General features: G+C 47.0%; 1 protein-coding gene and 1 non-coding gene across 6 annotated transcripts in view; both read left to right on the top strand.

The window, feature by feature from the left end:
• Positions 1-15,683, top strand: part of LOC144138025 (uncharacterized) — a 490,339-nt gene that overhangs the window by 473,202 nt on the left and 1,454 nt on the right. The window contains exons 1-4 of one of the 5 annotated variants that reach the window (XM_077670074.1): positions 5,883-6,129; positions 8,913-9,184; positions 11,100-11,219; positions 12,827-13,070. In XM_077670074.1, coding sequence (XP_077526200.1) covers positions 8,975-9,184; positions 11,100-11,219; positions 12,827-12,985 — 489 coding nt within the window. In that variant the 5' untranslated portion in view covers positions 5,883-6,129; positions 8,913-8,974 and the 3' untranslated portion in view covers positions 12,986-13,070. Of the gene's footprint in view, positions 1-5,882; positions 6,130-8,463; positions 8,590-8,912; positions 9,233-11,099; positions 11,220-12,826; positions 13,071-15,683 lie in introns of those variants that run through there. The other 4 variants (XM_077670071.1, XM_077670072.1, XM_077670073.1 and 1 more) reach the window with 4 other exon arrangements.
• Trnar-ucg (transfer RNA arginine (anticodon UCG)) lies at positions 1,085-1,156 on the top strand. Its single transcript has one exon. It is a non-coding gene; the product is annotated as a tRNA-Arg (tRNA).

Here is a 15,683-nt window from a genome sequence, read left to right as displayed (position 1 = left end):
CCCACGGTTTTTGAGTAAACCGACGTCCGCTTACGTTATTTGAATGCGAAAGCCTTATAGCTTCCCCTCGCGATGGTTTAACATTACTTCACATGTATCAAGCTGCTTTCATGAAGATATCGCATTACTGATTCGTGCGCTGAGATGAATGCAGACAAACGCTCACCCAAACATTTCCAGGCTACCATAAATGTTCCCTCAAACACGCACAAACGCATTCAATAAATGCGGAAATCCTTCCAACTCATTTCATACAGCGTGGACCTGCCGTGTTATCTGACGCTCGGTAAAAAACACCACAAATACGCTCTGCTGTCGGAGGTAGCTCCGGACAGCTTCAACTCAGGGGCTCAGAAGGACTTCATTTTTCGAGCCTGGAGAGAAAAAGAAGAAACTGGGACCCTGGAGGTTCACCCGGCTTGCACGGGAAAGCGGCCCTATGGAATGGGGTGGTGCAAAAATGCCGGAACTTTTTCTTCGTGATTTCACTCTTTGTATCTCTCTCTCTCTCTCTCTCTCTCTCTCTCTCTCTCTCTCTCTATATATATATATATATATATATATATATATATATATATATATATATACATATATATATATAGGTCATTGTGGTAGCTCATTGCACTGAACCCACGCCCTGGGGACCGAACCCAGGCGTGGGTTTGGTCCCCACTCTGAGCGCGTGTTTTTCTTTCTTTCTTTCTCACGTAATTAACAACAAATAATGTAACGTCACTAACGGTAATAATTAGTCTAACCATTCCCCTATGCTTTCTTTGGCAGTGTAGACTGTCGGCATTTCTTTCTGTATTTCCTAACGAGCCCCTCATTTCCAAACCCTATTATCGTGCGAAAGCTTAGCGAGGGCCTCGGTTCTGGCAGCCTTGATGCCAAGGTAGCATAAGAGGGTTTCCCGCCAGTTACCCGCTTATGACAGGCTGTAGACGTTCGCGTCACGCCCCGGAGGTTGAAAAGAAGGTCCCCTTCTCCCCGTGTAGTCTGAGTGGCGCTGGCTACCACCCTCAAGCTTCAGATACAGTTGTAGTAAATATAAATACCCCAGAAAGTGAAGGAGTACACAGTCGCCCAGATAGCCGAATTGGTAAGGCATTCGAGATCGAATCGAAAGGCGTGGGTTCGGTCCCCACTCTGAGCGCGTGTTTTTCTTTCTGTCTTTCTCACGTAATTAATAAAAAAAATAATGTAACGTCACTAACGGTAAAAATAGTCTAACTATTCCCCTATGCTTTGTTTGGCGTTGTAGCATTTCGTTCTGTATTTCCGAACGAGCCCCTCATTTCCAAACCCTATATATATATATATATATATAGGGAGTAGTAGAACTTTGAAGATGGTAGAGAACACAAGAGAAGAAAAACTTCGAACAAGGTAAAAGCACGATTGTGGCCTACGTTTCAGCAAAGAGAACTTGCTTTCCTCAGGGCAATCTCTCGAGATTGCCCTGAGGAAAGCAAGTTCTCTTTGCTGAAACGTAGGCCACAATCGTGCTTTTACCATTGCCCTGAGGAAAGCAAGTTCTCTTTGCTGAAACGTAGGCCACAATCGTGCTTTTACCTTGTTCGAAGTTTTTCTTCTCTTATATATATATATATATATGAGTTGGGAGTCAATAAAATCTCTGAAAGCAAAGGGGAGGTTGTGGTAGGTCATTGCAAGAGATAAAGAATATGGAAAGAAAGAAAGTGGAGAAAAAAAAGAACTGAAAAAAGAAGGTCCCCTTCACCCCGGGTAGTCCGAGTGGCGCTGGCTAACACCCCCAAGCACAGGAAACAAAAAAGCTTAACATAAATACCCCAGAAAGTTGAGGGGAAGATCGCCCCGCCGGTAGCGTAGTGGTTATCGCACCAGACCGGTATTCTGGAGGTCGTGGGTTTGGATCCCACCGGGCGGGCATTTTTTCTCCACTTTCTTTCCAAATTCTTTATCTGTTTTAATGACCTACCACAACCTCCCCTTTGCTTTCCCAGGTTTTCTTGACTGCCAACTCTTATTTCTGTCTTATTTCAACGAGCCCCTCATTTCCTATTCTAATTCGCTATATATATATATATATATATTGATTGCGTAAAGGGCTGTCTTTGTTTGCCGTAGCAAATAGTAAAAAATGGGTATAGCTTCTAACAAAACTGTTAGAAGCTATACCCATTTTTTACTATATATATATATATATATATAGATATATATATATATATATATATATATATATATATATATATATATATATATATATATATATATATATAGGTAAAAGCTAAGAACAACGTTGCGGTTAACTTGTTTATTATAAATTAGTTTAACAGTTTCGGAAGTGGAATTTCCTTCCTCAGGGACAATCCGTTCCACTTCCGAAACTGTTGGACTAATTTATAATAAACAAGTTAACCGCAAAGTTGTTCTTATCTTTTACCTGAACGTTTCTTCTGGCCCGTTGCAAAACTAATCGAAATCTCTACATATATATATATATATATATATATTATGGCGAGGTTTATTGGCAGGACGGCAGCAAGGCGTTGAACCGCAGAGAGGCTCAGCTGAGTCCGAAGGGGTTCTCCCGTGCGCGCTCAGCTCTCGTGACAACAGACTGGTGATGATGATCTTGAGTCTTGCCATGATGGTGATGCAGGTCGCCTGAGGGAATACGCTCCGCTGGCTGTTCTTCCAACTTCACCGCTGTGTAGCTGCGCTGGTAGCGTTACGTCGATGGTGGCTAGTCTTCCTGGTTACAATCAATATATATATATATATATATATATATATATATATATATATATATATATATATATATATATATATATATATATATATATATATATATATATATATAAGTGAGTGCTGAGTTAAGAATGGTCTTTCCCACTGTTATAATGGCAGCTGTAGTCAGCAGTTCTGGGCCGATCCCCCAAACTTCCTTTGGCTGCAGTTCAGCATACCAGCCCACCATGCCCGTTTGCCCAATAAGGGTGAGTGGCACGTAAGTATTGGAGCTGTCATCAAAAGCCCACGTTCGATTCTCTTTTAAATATTAAAACCAGTGTTTCCAGTAAATTCTCGCTACTCAGGGAAGCATCGACATGTAGCAAAATCATGCTCTCGGGATTATAGTTGGATACAAGTCAAGCTCGCAACTCCTAATGTTAATTCCGACCCGCTCAATTCGAGGTTTAGTTTATACAAGGCTTGTATCGAATCTACGCTCATAAATTATGAGTAAGCATGCCCGGCATCATCCAGAATAGCGTTGGTTAGGCCGCTGAGCAGGAGATATCGTCTTACCGCAGATATGATTTCTAGTTTGTTGCAAACGAAAGGAACAAAGATAACTACCCCAAAGCTGGCTAAAACAACCGCAGTCTAATAAAGCATGGTACCCGTATGTCTAGAAACAGGCCGCCCCCAGTCGCGCCGGCGACAAGATAAGCTATCCGAAAGTCCGAATGAGAGTGAGAGTGATTATGTCCGAGTCGGATAGCTTATCTTGTCGCCGGCGCGACTGGGGGCGGCCTGTTTCTTCCCAGGTTTCTCCGACACGGCGACACATTACGGCTTCCGCGAACTGAGCAGGAAGTGGGGGGGGGGGGGGGGGAGTGGATGGCGGTGCGGCTTTGAGGGCTGAAGAAAAACACGCGCTCCCCCGCACGGAAGTCTTGGAAGCGCGCGCACGTACAACACCCCTTGCATTTTGTTCGCCGGCGATGGCCGCGGGCAAGTACAACTCGCCGCCCCTGTCGGCCATCCCTGTCGACCACGCAATTATGTGTCTCCCATCGCTCCTAAGCTTCGGTTTCTCGTGTCCTCTCGGTTATTTTTAGTTTGCCTGTCCCCACCGCTGCCTTTCCATCCCCCTCTCTCACATATTTATGCTTTTCTATTTTGTGCTTCCTTATTGCTGGCTCTTTTCAATGCTCTATTCTCTCTTCCTCCTCGCTTCCAATCTTAAACGTATGTCACCGCCCCGGAACCTCAAGTGCTTGAACTGTATATAAACCACTTCCATTCTGTAAAATATCACTCTTGATAAAGGACGGTCCCCGACCGAAACGTCGATGTAAATTTATGTTTTCGAAGTAAACTTGTGATGTTTTTTTATTGCGCCCCTTTTTACTATATATATAATTATCATTGTCATTTAAAAAAACCGGAGCTATATAACTGTCCGAGACATTACGGAAATAGAATGTCATAATCTCAATGCACAGCGAACTGCACAGTGCCCTGCGTACATAATGCACAGCGGACTGCGTAGCTCAAAACAAAATGTAAAGCTTTCGCATATTCAAACAGATATGCAGCTCCAAGTGCAAGCAATTTTAAATGCAGAGCATTTCTTCAACTCGCACTGTCACCCGTCGTCCCTCGGCGTTGTCCGCAGCCAGCCGGCGAGGCGCAGGTCCGCACCCCTCCCCCTACACTATAAACAAAAATAAAAAAAATTCCCCACATTTCCCCGAGGGGAAGAATGTGAAAGTGCGAATGCACGAGTTGAATTTGCGCGGTTCGGTAATGTTCGCGAAAGAGAGATCACACACACACACACACACACACAACTACAAAGAAAGAAAGATGCATTTATTCACAGACACCTATTTGTGTTGTCGTTGTACTTGATTGCTAGAGCGGATCTCAGCTTTGAAATTTCGTGTCAGTACTCCTTTAAGCAGGTGCATTAGCCCTTCTCACGCCCGATTCTTGGCCAATCCCCCACGTGGGTATGTGCCATGTCAGCGGCCAGGCAGCGCGCGTCCATCTCCCCCCGTTGCCAAGGAAGACGAGGAGATTCCTGGCCAATCCCCCACGTGGGTATGTGCCATGTCAGCGGCCAGGCTGCGCGCGCCCATCTCCACGTGCGCGGACATCGCCGGTGGACGCAGGTTCAGGGTCGCTTAAGTGCATTGCACTTAATAGTTATCGGCGCCTGGTTTCGATCCCACGACCCTGCGGGCGGAACGCAAGTTACATGGTGCTCTTCCCACTGCGCCACAAAGCCGACACAGAATCAAAGGCTACGAACGCGCCTTATATCCTTGACTCATTCAAACTATGTCAAGAAGCTGCTGATACAACGCATTCACTACCACCAACTCCCCAAACACTAAACGTTAACGCAATACACCCACCCCCTATGTGACGCATTTACTCGAGTCCCCCTCGCGGGGGGGTGGGCCCAATTTTTTTTTTGTTAGCACCGACAAGAGTACTGGCGTGCTTCAGAGGCATTAATAGCAGTGGCGTTGTAATTAAAGAAATCCCGGGCCCCCTCCATTAACGTGAAACCTAGGGAGAGGCGAGGCATGCAATGTATAAGGGTATTCTTGGTGCCTAGGCGTATTTGCCAACGGTTATGAAACATTGGGGGGGGGGGGGGGGGGGGCTAAGGCAGGCAGCTTTGCTGTAAAAGTCTCTTGTCTTTGAACAGCGCGACACGCAAACGAGTGTCCCGGGGTTGTTTTAGTACCCGTTACGTTCTAGCGAGAGGCGTAAATGAGTTTCCCTGTGTTACATGAGACGACGATGACTACATGAGACTACATGAGACTACATGAGACGACGATTACGACGACGACAAGAGACGCCAAAAGCCCCAGCACCTGAAGGGCTTCGCTTTTAAAAGTGGGTGCGTGCGTGCGTGTTAATTCGGTGTTCCAGTATCCAAAACACACCCGAGAGCGAGCGGCAAAACATTTTTGCCACGTAGCCTTCTGTGTCGAAACTTGTAACGCTGAGAACCTCTCTGCACGTGTCGCAACGAGGTCTTAACATATCGCGCAGGCGTCCGGTCCGTCTGCCTCTCCGGCCTTGTGTATCTATCGAGCCAACGCCCCTGCCCATTCCGGGCTCTTGGCTCCGAGGGAACCACGGCTGGCGCCGGCCCCGCTCCGCCCTCGAATCAATAATAAGCACGTGTGGCAAGCATGTACACGTCTGCACTAAGCCACGTCACCATCTTTTTTTTTTAAGCTTGTCTTTCGAGCCGGCAAGCGGGCGGTCAACCCCGGGACCGCAGACATCCTTTAGCTCTGTAGAGGTCCGGCTGTCGCTCAATATTCTCCACCTTTTGGCTTCTCCGTCGTGGCGCTTTAGTTTGAAACGTGCCCGCCAAAAGCTCGGGTAAGTGGCCCAGAGATATTGGTTTGCATCAGGAGAGCTGCTTTCGGCATTTTTGATAAGGGGGTGTGAAGATGCACGTTTATACACAGAGGGTTCAAAAATACCGAGTTACGTTTTGTCGATCTTTGGTGACCAAGGAAAGGGAGAACTGTTGTGAAGGCTTTCAAAGTTTACTTTTTGCGACACGGCGTGCACGCGAATTTTAAGAGTATTTTGTGAGTCACAATCATCGTCGTGCCGACTTGAACCGCTCAGCCAGGATTCGCATTTCCCGCTCTACGGAGCAGTGCTGTTATCTCGTGAATGTCGCACCAAATGCTTTACCAAAACAAGAGAGCAACATGTACGCCTCGGCGTTCTACGGTGCGTCAAGTAGCTGTTCTTGGTTTTATTTCTAGTTTTCTGTCTAATTATCTATAAAACTATCTAAAACTATCTAATTGACGTTTAAGCTACCTTATAACGTTAAAACTATCTAATGAACGATTATAAAACAATCTAATCAACGTTATCTGTTTAGTTAAACGTTCAATAAAGCAAAACGGAAGCTGTTAATTTATTATATAGGGGTTACAGATCACAATAATGTCCATAGGTTTTATTATAGCAATGGCTTGGAAACGGTGGTCACGTTTACGATGGCGTCTTTACGATTAGGACATGACCTAATTTGTTAACTGCTTGTGAGATCGAGTTGTTTGGGGCTTTTAAGTGAAATTTTGGTATCAAAAGCATACACAGGCAGTTACAATTCTCCTAACGGCTACATCCTTATGCGTGTCGCAAAGGGATAGTGAAATAATGTTGAAGCGAGAAGCTCAATATTGTATCGTTCGGTTGGGAACGCATAAATGGGCGGCGGCTCTGAATGAAATTACTCAGGTTAAATAAAATACCCGCATTTTTTCTGGTCTACTCTGGCCATCGTTTCAGAGCAGTTAGTGAATTACACAGTTTTTAATAGCTCCTAGTTTCAATGATGAATCGGATGGTTATGCCTCCCATGTGCATTATCTTCTTTGTCTATGGGTAGACATGCATGAAGGTGTGTGCCATATTCTTCATTGTTGCACCGACTACGCCGGAATGTAGGGTTTACGGGGGGCAAGTAACTTGCTAGTGTTCAGTGGTTCTCAGCCATGACTTCCCCGGGGACCCCTTTTGGGCTTGCAAAAGCGATGGGGGACCCCACGATAGAGCATATGTTAATCGGTGTCCATGATGCCAAACAATTTGCACTTGCAGCTTACGTCACCCATACACTTATTCAATGCCCGGCTTTTCGGCTTGACGTTAATGAAGATGCGCGTCATAATATTAAACAATTTGCTCTTGAATTCAAAAGTCTTCCACGCACCTATACGTTGCCTGTTTTTCCTTCTCACAGCTGGCGTGACGTAAAAAAAGCAGATGTTAAAATGTGTGCTACGTGGAGAAGCTAAATGTACATGTGATGCGGCGAAGCCACCTTTTTGCAGTGCAAGCAAGTGCTGGCAAAATCGAGAAAAGAAGGGTAGGGGAAAAAGGTTTTGAGGGAGGCCTCGCGGAACCCTGAAATGCTCTTGCGGACCTCCTGGGGTCCGCGGACCCCCATTTGAGAACCACTGCGTTAGAGAATTCCAAAGCCTTTTTTAAGAGTGGGGGGGATCTTTAGCGTGGCCAGGTATTTATGGTTTTTCCCGTCACGACCAGAGCTTTGACGAATGCCGGGAACAAAACCCGCAACTTCTGGCCGTGGAACCACGAAAATATCTTACTCCGTTCGTAGAAGACATATTTCTAGCGAAAAAAAGACACGGACGGAGGAAGATGCACACAGGACGACTACTGGAATTCAACCGCGAGTTTTTGATCAGTTCAAGTCGACCGAACGTCCTGTGTGCATCTTCCTTCCGATTTTTTCATTAGTAATATGTATTCAAGCCAAAACCAACGAGCCGCACTTAGGTTGCACAGGCTCTGTCTTTGCAGGCTTTCTTACGCCGTTAGCGTCGGTGTAATTACGCCACTGATCTTAAACCGGCGTCGTTGAACCCGAGGACCATCTCCTCGCCATCATATCATCACTGAGGACCACGCGCTGTCCTGTATGGGCGTTGCTGTTACCTGCAAAAAGCTTCTGATAAATGTTGGTAGACCTACTAACCTCGACAGTTCCAAAAAAGTATCTTCTGTTTTTTTTGCGAGGGCGGTGCACTCGTAAAGTGGGCTCGGGTGCGGCAATGAAATACGCTAAGCAATGCAGACGTCCTCGATGCTACGTCGGCATTCTTCGGTCGTATCTCGAGCGTGCAAAAAGTGGCTTTCTTGGAGAACGCAAGCGATAACGCAGCGAAGCATTCAGCAAGGCGTAGGGACATCATGGCAGGATGCCGAGTTAAAAGCCTGGTGGGCTCTTTAGTCCCCATCAGTTGCTCCTGCCGGCTCTGTGTATGTGCTCTTTCCACCGTCACGCTGTCGGTAAGAGCTCTGAAAACTCTTTTAAACGTTTTTAGCCTCGGCTTGTTGAGCCCTGAGTCCAAAAAAATTGCATTTATTTCATATGGCGGGGTTCGAGTATATTACTTGACCATTAATTTAATCATAATAAGCTTTCGTTGTTTACGAATTATTACATTTAGACCAGCGCTCTCCTGGGTGCCCTTACGCTCTTTTTAATTTTTGAACCTCATGATCTTTGCCACCGTTGTTTTTCGACTTGAACCAGCACATTATACACTCGGCTGTACAACCAACAGGGCCATTTTCAATCTGTTTGTGCGTGCATATTTGTCGCATTCCAGGTGGCGAATCGCCGCTGACCCCTTAACGTAAAGCATCGTTGGCATCCAATACGGCAAGCAACATGTCTTCCGAGGCTGGAGGGATGTGCGAGGTGAACCTGCACATGACACCGCTCAAGAAGAGTCACAAGTTGCGGGAGATGGTCGAAGAGGACCCGAGCATCGTTCTGCCCAGCTGGATCCAGCACTGGGCGGTGATCTTCCTGTGGCGAGACGCGGACAAGAGTCTGCGCTTCGAAGGCATCGAGGAGGACGGAAAGTGCGAGGTCAAGGTGCGCGAGATGGACCTGCGAGAGGGAGAGCAGCAGCCGGGGACAAAGGTAAAGATACGCATGCGCATCAGCAGCCTTCTGATAACGGCTGTGATACATGACTCCCTCCGAGCGGGTGTAAGCAATACCTAGCTGCCGAAACTGGTGGTTGCCGGCCAAAGGTCTATTTAAAAAGGCTTCCATACGGAAGCCTTGTTCACTAAGCGGGAAGGAAAGGCGTGAAAGGCGGAGATGCGGAAAAGCAGACAGGCGCGAAAAACAAGAAGATTGCGTGGAATGCGCTTGCGGAACACGTGGAAGCCACGACACAGAAAATAGGCTGGGACGAAGCGTCAGTTATCGCAAGAGAAAGGAAATTGCTGTCACGCCGATATGTGCAGTCCCTGATTATTCAAACTACAGAATGAACCCTGAACCACAATGCAGGCAATCTCCCGACTACGTATGCAAGATGCCTGGGGCGATTACTTCGACGCACCTCTTAAAAGCTTGGAGCTTCGCGCCTTTCCGCTCAGTAAACAAGGCTTCCGTATGATATCCGAAACGTCTTTTTAGCTTTTTAAGTAAACCTTTGGTCGGCAATCACCAATTTTTTAAGCTATGAACATTTTACCCGACCAGACGAGATGTCGTCAAACCTTACATTTCGTAAGCAAGAACGTCCGTATACATAGGCAATACCTTCCCCAATTGCGTCATCAGAGTCATTGTCATGGCGAAGAGTCAATGCGAATCCTCATCCACACACTTAAACGTTGAGCAGGGAATTCAGCCTCGCTCTGCCAACACCTAAACTCATCTTCACAGCTTGGTGTTCAAAGCTATGACCAGGGTGACGGTTGGGTGAAGAACGCGGCTCAATACTCTCGTGAATCACTTTAAGAATCAGAGCATTAAGTGAACGTGCCGAGGGACGACAAATGTCATACTTCTTGCTTTATCCGTGCTTAATGTAAAATCACCTCAAGCAGAACCACCCTTCACAAGAAGCTCGTCCCCAGCGCCCAGAAATGCTTCTGAACAGACTTGCAAACTAGCGTCTCCGTGCATTCAGGAATTTTGCAATGCATTCCCCTCACAGTTCACACATGGCCGGTGCCCACATTTGCCCAAACGGTATTCTATGTTTGCTTCTGCATTGCTAGCAACCAGCCATTCTATATCCAGTTAAATTTGCTGATCCCTCTCGTGGTATTTGCAGAGTAGGTAATCTTTTATCCGACTCTACAAGCCGGTTCACGGGACGAGGAACTAATGGTGTGAAAATAGGCCTTCAGCATGTTCGTGTTTAATAGGTGTTGGGCATGCTTCTAGAAAATTGCACTGCCGCTTCATTATTTCGTAATACATTCTAGAGCTTTTAGCTGGTTTAAGGATGGGTATTTTAGCAGAAGAAATACTTTGTATGTTATTGCTTACGGACGAGCTTTTTTAACTTTTACGCTGGCTACTTTCAACCAAAAGATGGCTGGATTTGTGACGTAAATTCCAGGAGTTCAAATCGATGATGGAGTTGCTTATTTTTCACAAAGTAGCACTGCGACACAGATTAGCACAAAGATACGTAGCAAGACAGGCAATACCTTGCGAAACGGTTATCAACATTGTATCAGTTGGAATGACATCAACACTTTTTATGTATAAATAAGGTGTTCGGTGAGGAAATTTTATTCCGAGACTAAATTCAATCAACTGCAACTTCACGTTACTCTAAATTTCGCAGCAGTTGCTGTCGTTGCAATCTTTTCTTTAATAAATGTGATCAGCTCTTGGTGTTTACTCGAGTCTATAATTTTGTTTTGATAGAGAGTTTGGAGGCGAACTTCGACTGGCATCGTTATTGCGCACTTACCTTTCTGAGCAGTTACGTTTTAAGAATCGTAACTTTTTTATATTCTATGAAATTCATCATTAGGTTCAGTGCGGCGAGTACGAAGTGACCCTACAGCACGTAAAGGACGTCGCCGCCAACATGGCCGCCAACCCGCCCGAGTATGACCAGTTCACGGCCAGCTGCCATACCACAGCAAAAAAGGTGACTACAACTATTTTGACCCACATTTAAGTAATAAAACGCAGTGGCATCTACCTAACGCACGAGACCGGCGCATACGTAACAAGAATATATGGTTTAGGCTTGGTATGGAAATTTGTTGTGTTGTCTCTATTGAGAGGCGTTGGCTCAACAGGTCGCACCTGAGGCAGACCGGTGACGTAATCCAGCGGCATCCAAAGAAGCGCTGCGTACAATTGATTGATTGTTGGGTTTAACCAACGCCGCCTGTATAAACATTGTCTAACGCGTCGCCCGCTTTCCAATGGCAGCAGTAGGTACGCTTAGTTCAGGCACTCGTCCGCTATGTGGCGCGCGCCGGCGGACGTCACTGCTCGCGAGCCGCGAACGCTGCACCAACTTCTACGACGTGTGTCTCTCAGCTTGCCTGTTGGGTTTCAAGAGCCGTTTTGTTTACATCTTAGCTGTGACGGGGCGCTAGTTCTGGGGCGCACTGGGGATCTCATTCAACCTAACGCTCGCTTCATACCTGCTGCATTTTTCGCAAGATGAATGACGTAGGCGGAACTGAAATATTGTAAGAACACATTAATTGTCGGATAGACAAATAGCAAACATAGAAACGGTAGTTTCGGATGGGACAGCTAGTATTTTACTTATATATTTCTACGTGGAGGATTTAGGGAAGAAATATTGCGTGTACATTTTCTGTTGAAGCGCTCACTTTTACCATTACTTTCCAAAAAATGTCGCGTGCTTGCACATTTCAAGAGGTTATAGAAAACAAAAGGATAAGCAGTTGAGCGTCCAGCCACGCTGTAAAGATGCTTCTACAGTATAGTCCTCAATTTTAAAACTATGTACCGATGCGGAGTGCGAACAGCGTGGACAAAACAGGGCCGAAACGCAAAGCGGACAGAGGGGAGATGCCCCACTCAGAACATTTCGGGACCCGTAATCTCAGTACGAAAGCGCGCGATGCCGGAATCGGCATCAGCCTGCGGCACCACAAGTGGTTTCGCGTCCGCCGTACCGCAGGCGGTTTTATCAGGGTCAGACTAAGGCAGACAGGCATAGTGATAAACAAGAAGGCGTAGGAACGCCGCCTGGGGAACGCTAGACAAACTCACCTATTTTTCGAGAAGCGGCGCTGGCTGGTGGACATGAATGCACGCAGGAAGGCTAATGAGCGGGAAAGCGTAGGAGAGAGCAACAGGAGAGTGGCTGTTTAGCCATTTATCACTTACGCGTTAGGCAGTGATCATACAGGCGGCGTTGTTTTAACGCGCCGACGCAACGCAGGCGATGAGGCGCGCCGTAGTGAAGGGCGCAGGATTAATTTTTACCACCTGGGGGTCTTTAACGTGCGTTGAAATCTCGTACACACGGGAGTTTTTGCTTTTCGCCTCCATCAGAAAAGCGGCCGCCGCGGCCGGGAATCGAACCAGCGAACTCGTGCTCAGCAGCGCACCGCCTTAGCCACTGAGCCACTGAGCCACTGCTGCGGGTCCACTTCTTTTGTGGGTGGTAAAATGCAGCAAACAAGCGAACCATCAAAACAGTTGCAAAACCGCATTGCTAATGTTATTATGAAATGGTTGCGAAGTGTATGGTCGTGCCTTTTTCAGCTGCTCGATGAGCTCGGAATCAAGCTGGCCGTAAACACCGCTTTGGAACAGGTCACCGAGTCCACTCTCAAACTTGTCCAAGCACTCGGAGGACCCGAAGCCCTCAAAGGGTTACTGGCCGCAATTGAAAAAGTAGCGCTCAATGCGGCCGCAGAGTGAATGCCGGCGCCGTACTGCCATAAACGAAGTCATCTATCTTTTCCCTGCACAATAAAGAACCACTATTAGTCATGTGTTCCTTGCCTTCGTGTTCTCCTCAGTTAATCCAAAGAAATGCAGCTTCCTATGACTCTCATGGTAGTTTTTTCGATGCATGTTGGAGAGTAACTGGCCTGCCATGCGCCTACATGTGCCTCAAGACCTAGCAATAAGCCCGTACGTACTTTGGCCGCGTCGTCAATGTGTAGGTTCCATGCTATTATAGAAAACCTAACTATCCGTTCTCTTTACACTAACGACCCGGCCGGACCGAAGCGTTTAAATTTCGCCACAAAGGACGTACACTTTTTTCCACTGCTGCAGTTTTTTTTCTTTACTTCCAGGCAGGGAGTAATGACCGTCTTTTCCCCCCAGGGGGACCGAGCTCCCACAATAGGTGACCTGTAAAAAACGCAAAGGCTCATGGGTACATTGTCTCCTCCCGCCGCGTCTCGCCACTTCCGGTTCGAGAGTTCTCCTGGCCTCCCGTACGCCGGCGGCTTTCACGCGCGTCTGCTTGTTAATTGTGTGTTTCTACCGAAAACAAAGCGCTCATGCATCAGGCATTCAATGTAAAACAACGATGAATCCTACTAGGGACTTCTCTGAAAGGTAAGAACTCTGTGACAAATAAACAACGCGCACACACGCGCGTCAAAGCCGCCGGCCTACGGGAGGCCAGGCGAGATCTAGAACCGGAAATGGCTGGAGCAGACGACGTACCCATGAGCCTCTGCGCTTTTCACCGGTCACCTATGCCAGGCGGGGCTCCCCTACTCGCTTCCCTCTCCAGCTTAGGAGAGGGCTTTCGCGGCAACGGGAGGCGCAACACGTCGAAAGAGAGACAGGGATTACGGACAGTGGAATTTTGAGACAAGGGGGAAGCGGGGTGGGCAAACTGCGACGAGGGAAATGCGACATGCGGAGGCGTGCTACACCCACACCTTTCAAGAAAACGTCGATGGAAGCGTTCATTCCTCAGCAGAGAATTATCTGGCCGCGCAGCAGAAACGAGCCCTTCTGCAAAGCTGTGGGCGCTAACTAAAGATAGGATGGGCACGTCACGGGGCGGCCTCTCTCGCATCCACCGTGGTCCCACGTAATTCGCGCCAGCAGCGCCAAATCCTCCCCTAGTAGTACGTGGCCTCTGAGAAACGTTGCATTAATTGCCATGGCAACGAGTGGCGAGGGGGGGAAAGGGCGTTTGCTGACGTCGCGGACGCTGCTGACGTCATTTATCCCGCGGCAGCCAGGCCGTGCCGCAACGCGCCGGCCCCTGAAACCGACGCTCGTCCAACTTTCGCGTCTGCCGCCGGTCGCTGCCTCATGGGCCGCTCGGCAATGGCACCAGGCGCGACAGTTGGACGAGCGGCGCCGATGACTCCAAATGGCCGCCGCCCGTCGTTTGTTATGTGTGCAGTAACGTGTTTAATAATTGAACGAAGAAAAACATGTAGGTAATAGTACGTTTTCTGGTGTCGAATTGTTGTCTTTGTGGCGATAATAATTGGAGTGTTACACAAACATTATTTTTGCTATGCATTTATTCAAAATTCATATGAGGACCTCTTTGATTCGAAGTCATGAAAACACATGTACTACACCCATATATTGCACATACATTTTATGTACACAGTATTGGACTAAGCAAAAATATGACATATGCAAATTTAGGCATACAATATTGTACAATAGGAAAAAAACGTGCTACATACACATTACAATAACACGGTTAGGCGGGCTAGTTGGTATTCTGAATTCATGACTGTAACTTTTGCGCAACTTTACACGGTGACAAATACAGGTCTTCGTGTGACTTTTTTTATCTGTCTCCGTCTAAAGTTGCGCGAAAGTTACAGCCATGAATACACATTTAGGTACACAATACTTGATTACGAAAGAATAACTTCGAAAGTTCTAGTCCCTACACATATTTTTTTTTTCGCGCACACCTCGGCGGGAGAAGAAAATAACTTGAAAGTTCCACTCAATGTATACTTATTTCTTTGGCTCACCCCGAGACAGGAATGTTCTTTAGACATTAAAAAAATTTGTTTCAGTTCAGAGACACAGTAATTGGGAATCTATATGTTAAAAGAAAGCACGCACACGTATGCTTCAAGCCCTGTCTTTCGGGCGAGTTAACGCAAACTCTGAAAGAAAGCGTTGACCCGCCCATTAACCTGCATACACTTCCGAGAAATCATGTTCCCACCAACAAAATGCAGCCATAAAAAACTGTTGCAACACAATGACCGCACTGTAGACACTCTTTGCTGGATTATATCTACGTACAAAAACAATGCCCAACCATGTGCACGTCGTAGAACACAGAACACAAATCGAACGCACCCGTCTTTTCTTTTAATGGCGCGTGAATTAACAGTCTGCTTACCGGGGGTGGGAGGGAAGGCGGGGGGGAGAAGACACCCAGAAAAAAAAAGAAGCTTTCCTGTATTTTAAGCCGCAGATAACGGCCAGGTTGTTACAAGCTACCCTCTAACTCGTGTCTGGGCAGCGCCTCTTATCTCATCCTGTCCGATACGGCATGACCATTCTAACTTCAGAACTATGTAACACCAAACCCATTCGCGATAAGATGACAAGGTGCGGGCGCCCAGTTTAGATTGAACAGCAAAGCCGGCAATGCTACTTGGTT

The sequence above is a fragment of the Haemaphysalis longicornis genome, unplaced genomic scaffold (genome assembly GCF_048455015.1).
Source record: "Haemaphysalis longicornis isolate Haplotype H1 unplaced genomic scaffold, Haemaphysalis longicornis Haplotype H1 scaffold_5, whole genome shotgun sequence".
Lineage (NCBI taxonomy): Eukaryota > Metazoa > Arthropoda > Arachnida > Ixodida > Ixodidae > Haemaphysalis > Haemaphysalis longicornis.
The sequence above is the reverse complement of the archived record's forward strand: the minus strand, read 5'-3'. Positions and strand labels throughout refer to the sequence as shown.